This window comes from Physella acuta, unplaced genomic scaffold (assembly GCF_028476545.2).
Source record: "Physella acuta isolate Inbredline_101_S28 unplaced genomic scaffold, ASM2847654v3 ptg002053l, whole genome shotgun sequence".
Lineage (NCBI taxonomy): Eukaryota > Metazoa > Mollusca > Gastropoda > Physidae > Physella > Physella acuta.
The window spans coordinates 16,711-22,548 of record NW_026733556.1 but is presented as its reverse complement, the minus strand read 5'-3'; the positions used below and the strand labels follow the sequence as shown (position 1 = coordinate 22,548).

Genomic DNA, 5,838 nt, shown 5'->3' with positions numbered 1-5,838 from the left:
TGCGAAATAATTAAAAATGATTTTTTACAGAACCCTTCCCAAGAGTTTTATAATGAACTCCCCAAAGTTGCATGCCTATCGGATGAATGGTGTCACTGCAATTCACTTTTATTATTTTTATATACCATATATAGAGGAAAATCGCACCCTCCCGTGGCGCCGCCCTTGCTAAATTAATTTTTGTTTTGCAGAACCCTTCCCTAGAGTGTTATAATAAACTCCCCAAAGTCTCAAGACTATCGGATGCACGATGTCAAACGAAAATCGACTTTTTATTTTTAAATACCGTATATAGAGAAAAGCAAATCGCGCCCTGCGAATTTGAATTTTTTTTTTCGCAGAAACCTCCCCAGGAATATTCTCAACAACTTCCCAAAGTTTCACGGCGATGTGATGAGAGGTGTAGTAATGCATAAAGGACAAACACACACACAAACACACATACACACAGACATACATTGCTTTATATATATATATATATAGACTTAGCAGCCATTAATATGTTCTTACCTAAAATTGTGTCTGTTTTTGATAAATTTTGGATTTCTGAATAATAAATTTGCTCTAAATTACGTAGAAAAGCATTAGCTCAATGACAGGCTGCATTTTACCAGATGGGAAACCACCAATACATTGCATGTTAGAGAATAATAAAAACAGACTTACAAATTTTGGATCCCTTGAAAATCAAATGAGAAGATTAAAGTGTATGAGTTAAATAAATATAGGCCCTATATATATAAATCATACATTTTGGGACGTAAAGGCGTTTGGATTTATGCTTGGACGGGTGGTTGGAAGGATGTTTTGACGGATGGTTGGGCAGATAGTTTACGGATTGTTGGGCGGATAGTTGGACGGATGGTTGGGCTTATAAATGGGCGGAAAGTAGGAGGGACAATCATACAACTGGAAGGAAGGATGGCTGGATTGATGTGTAGATGTGTGGATGGATGGTTAGTTACGTGGTGAATGTGTATTGATGGATGTTGTTGAAGTAATGGATACTAGATTAAGTTTGTCTTTAAGTTTCGAATCATTCTCCAACAGTATGAATGTCGTAAAGGGAACAGATACAGCCAAGTGCCGGGGCGTACAGTCGTCAGGCTGGACAATGGGCACAAAGTTTTGTGTGACACCGAGACTGACGGTGGGGGATGGATTGTGATACAGGTAACATCAAGATTAGATAAGTTATATTTCATATTTAAGACAATTTGACTACAGTAAAGGTCTATTTTTCTAACTCTTAGTCTATCCCTGTCAATTTGTCAATTTTAAAACAAAAATCTGGTTGATTTGTGAAAGTACTTGACTTACTTAGTCCTCTTTGCTCCTTATGGAGCATAGGGCTTCCACAATTTCCTTCCATTTCTACCTATCCTCGGCTATTAATTTTGACATCTCCTAAGACATCCATGTTGGCTTCAGTTCTTCAAGAAGACTCCGCCTCCAGGTCTGTCTTGGGCGCCCTCTCTTCCGCTTTCCCTGGGGGTTCCACTCAAGAGCTTGGCGTGTAACATTTGTGTGAGCCTTTCGCAGTGTGTGACCCACCCAGCGCCACTTCCTCCTTCTTATTTGCACACCCATAGGCTCCTGCCTAGCTTTCCTCCATAGTTCCAAGTTTGGCACTTTGTCCTGCCATCTCAGTTTCAATATCTGTCTAAGGCATCTATTCATGAAGGTCTGTATCTTTGCTGTGCTTGCTATGAAGACACTTGAAAGTACTTGACAAACATTATCTTCTTATTCATCTACTTATTCCATTTGTCTTTCTTTGGAGCATGAGGATTAGAAAGTACTTTACAAACAAAATTTCAAACTTAAAAATCCAGCCACATCCATCAAGCGTGTAATTTGGGTTTGTGTTTGGATTTGAGTTTGTTTTTTTTTGTTTGCTTTTTTTGTTCGCGTTTGTGTTTGCATTTTCTTTGTGTTAGCGTTTGTGTAACGTTTATGTTTTTTTTTTGTGTTTTAGTTTTGGTTGGTTGTTGTTGGGGTTAATTCGAAAAGAAGTCTATTTCCTAAACCCGGGAAATGGCGGCTATAAGCTAATTTCTAATCACACAAGTAACGGTCCTTTACAGAAAGGTTTTTCAGAGAGGCCAGTGCAGGGCCTGGCCGGGACGGCTAGTTTATAATAAAATGTTCCATTTTAACTCGGCCCACATAGTAAAAATTATCTGAGAAAATTTTATTTTACTGCAACTATCAAAAATAATATTCGATAAAGTATATGAAACTTTCGAATTGAATATCATATAGTGTAGGTTAAAAAGTTGTTTAGAAATTGATTTTAGTTTTTCTTCAATTTTTAATGAGCTAAGCCACTAATGTGTGAATAAATGAAATATTAATTTTAGAAATCTATTCTCTTCTTTTTATTTAGAGAAGAATGAATGGCAAAGTAGATTTTCTGAGAACGTGGGACGAATATAAAAATGGCTTCGGTGACTTTTCTGGTGATTTTTGGGTTGGTAACAACATCATACATCTGTTAACCGTCCAGGTAATACTCGTATATATATATATATATATATATATATATATATATATATATATATATATATATATATATATATATATATATATATATATTTACACACATATATACTTTAATAATTTCTACATTAAAAATGCTTATCGTTCAATTTTGTAAAAGTTGTACTCAAATTTATTAGCTTTAAGAGACTGAAAGCACATTAAGTACCATTTTCGGTTACCGGAAAGGATTAAAGTTGAATGAAAACCACACATTTATTAGAGTATTTTTATTAAATGAAAGACATCGAAACTACTGAAATTGTACTCAAATTATCGTGTCTGTTTATAGACACAAGGGGACACACAAAATTTTTCTTACTCGGGTGTGACCTACTTAGGTCTAGTAATGTTTTATTTTTAGTTTGACATTTGTTATAATACCATATATGGTCTGTGGTGCAACAACCGGTTTTTTTCCGCTGTCTTACTAAGAGAGTCTTAGACTCAGAAATTTTCCATCGAGAGATGATTGATTGTTTCAGACCAGATGACCACCCCAACCAATGGTCTTATGATTTGAAGGTGACCTTCCATGTTACCTAAGTCTATAAATAGATCGCCCACAGGTGTCTCGAGGCAGTTACTTGACTACACGTCGTCGAGAGTTGATAAGCCCTGTGTGTTGCCGTTTAGTACTACGACTAAGTTGTTAAAGAGCATATTCATATATTTCTTGTGGTTAAGAAATTCTTTATGCTTATAGCAGTGTTATGTTTACAGTGGTGATTTTTCTGAAGTGTTTAAAGCTGTGATAGTGTATCATACTATTTATTTCCCACGAATTGTAAGTTGGGTTTTGATCATTTTGTATATCCATTTTATTCTTGTATAAATCTAGTGTTCTGCCACGACTTTGTACACCCATTACAAGTTATATACAGATTAAAGGTTTTGTTGGCATCATTAGTTTCTCTAGTGTTTCCCCTAGACATCAATTACGAGTCCTAGTGAACTAGTGAGTCAATTTTCTTTTATTTAGGCTTATTGCCATCTGTGTGTAATCAGTTTAACGAATCCGGGAGCGTTCGCCATCTATCTGGCTGATAGATTGGAGTCCGTTACACGGGTAAGTGTAAAACATCGATATTTTGATAAATCTCGAATTAGATTTATTGCACGATTACAATACGTCATCAATGAGTCGTATACAATTAGAAGTTCTTCTTCAGCGTTCTGAATTTAGTTCATGGTAGAGGATTTAAACAACAAGCCCAACTTCGTGTATGCACTGGACTGTGGTCTCCAGATCAGCAGGTGCCCCATATAGTTTTTCCTTGAGTGGGGTGTGTAGGGGCAAGTGTTTTGATCGCGCCTGGTTATATAAGGAATGTCCTGATGGACGTGCTCTGTATTCTCCGGAGCCATGCCTCAAGGGCAAGTTTCGCCAAACCCAACTTTTAGATTTTTATGCCTGTGCTGTTTTAGTCTGTTGTGGCCTGTTCTGAGTCTGAAGATTATGTGTTGCTGTTGATTAAGTAGTGAAATGTAAAACGGTAAAAACTGTCGAAATCTCATTTGATTTATTTCGCGCGATTATAAATTCTTTATACGAAGTATTGAATAGAAATAAACTTTTTAAAAAATTAAACTAAAAGTTGAGTATATTAAAAAATAAATATGGGGTCGGCGTGGTCTCGAGTTCGAACCCTCGGGCAGATGAGGCTCGTTAGCTGGGGACAGCAACTCTTCTAAGAGAGTTTGTTCTTGGTTGGACAAAGGCTATGGAAGCAAATCCAAAAAGAAAAGCCGGCTGAAATCGGAGTCAATGGCCTCAATGGCGCATAACCAGTTGACACGTAATCCTTAATTGTGATAGACGCATGGTCGAGTAGGCAAAAGCTCATGATTGATAAATTCGAAAAAGTCTCGAGTTCCTCTGGCAGATAAGGCTCGATCCCCTCCAACACTAAAAATTAAGAACGAAGAAGAAGAAGAAAAAATAAATAAGGATGATAATAAAATATAATTATAGCGAAATCCCCCTACATATTTTAGTGACCAATATTTTTTTTTAAAAGGAAGATTTATTTTCCCTTTTGAAAGTTTATTATTATGAAGGTTTTTTTTAATTATTTGTTTTTTGGATAGCTAAATTACACAGAGGATTTTACGCACGTCTATTATAAAATCAGTAGTTTTTTTAATGCAGATGTAGCTTCTTATTCACTTTAAAATACGTCTCTTAATTTATTAGAAATATCTGTAACATTAAGTAGTTTCAAATTATGGCAATTTTTGTCTCGGGCGAGTAGGCATTTAGTGTTATAAATAATGATTTTTAGAAATGTTGATAACATTGTATAGAGTAAAAAAATGTCCTATTTTGTGTTATATAATTTTTAAAAGATCCCATAACTGTTCATTGTTTTTCCAACAGGGCTACAGAGTGTTACGATTTGACTTAAAGTACAGGGGTACAAGCTACTTTGCCGAATACAGAAACTTTTACGTCAAAAGCGAGGACTACAAATACAAGATTAACTTCTCGGGCTACAGAGGGACTGCACCGGATCATTTTTACCAACACGAGAACCAGTGGTTCTCCACCATAGATAGAGACAACGATAACTCCTACAACGATTGTGCCAATAAGCGGAAGTCAGGCTGGTGGTATAACGATTGCCAGTGGGTCAATGTCAATGGTTTATGGAGAAGTCAAGGTGAATACACTGGAATCTACTGGCACGACATAACGGGACCGCACGAATCTTTAGACTATGTTGAGATGAAAGTTCGCCGAGAATGATGACAAAAATGCAATGCCCAATGTAAAGAATAATTTTTGTGTGCACATTCACTATTATAAAATTTGTAATTTCTCAGTTCACTTGCTACAGCGGTTTGTCTATTTTTGTAAAGCCAGTTGTTGAACATCGGGTATCTATTGCTAGTATGTTCAAAACAGGTTGAAATGTTGATGTTATATTTAGATTTTTAGTACTTAATTAACTTTGAGCAATCCTACAGTACTTTAAAATACTTTTCGAAGTCATCATTTAGACCTGGAATCGTTAGAACGTAAAGTTAATACATAATGATTGACCGTGTATACGGAAAATCAACATAAAAATGTTGATTGTAGTAGTTACACTGTAGTAGTGGACTTAGCCACAATAGCATGGCGGGCAACTCTACGCTAAGAACGATAATCTAACAACTACAGCAAAGTGATTTTTTTGTCATTTTTTCAACAGACAGTTGGACAACCAGTTTATCTAAATGCAAGCTAGTATAACTCAATTTGATAGCATATTTGATGAATGCAAATTAACCTTAAAGATCTTTTTAACTGTG

General features: G+C 35.8%; 1 protein-coding gene across 1 annotated transcript; it reads left to right on the top strand.

Annotated features, from left to right (window-relative positions):
- The first annotated feature begins 861 nt into the window (after positions 1-861).
- On the top strand, positions 862-5,290 carry LOC131931913 (ficolin-1-like). The gene is made up of 4 exons (XM_059288743.1): positions 862-888; positions 1,051-1,173; positions 2,390-2,509; positions 4,922-5,290. The coding sequence occupies exons 1-4, from the start codon at positions 862-864 to the stop codon at positions 5,288-5,290; spliced, it is 639 nt and encodes a 212-aa protein (XP_059144726.1).
- The last annotated feature ends 548 nt before the right edge of the window (positions 5,291-5,838 follow it).

Bases quoted from the DNA above. Each gene is read 5' to 3' on its own strand.
- LOC131931913 (XM_059288743.1), top strand. From the start codon at position 862: ATGGTTGGGCTTATAAATGGGCGGAAA. The intron at 1,174-2,389 runs GTAACATCAAGA...CTTTTTATTTAG, and splicing joins GGGGATGGATTGTGATACAG to AGAAGAATGAATGGCAAAGT. The intron at 2,510-4,921 runs GTAATACTCGTA...TTTTTCCAACAG, and splicing joins TACATCTGTTAACCGTCCAG to GGCTACAGAGTGTTACGATT.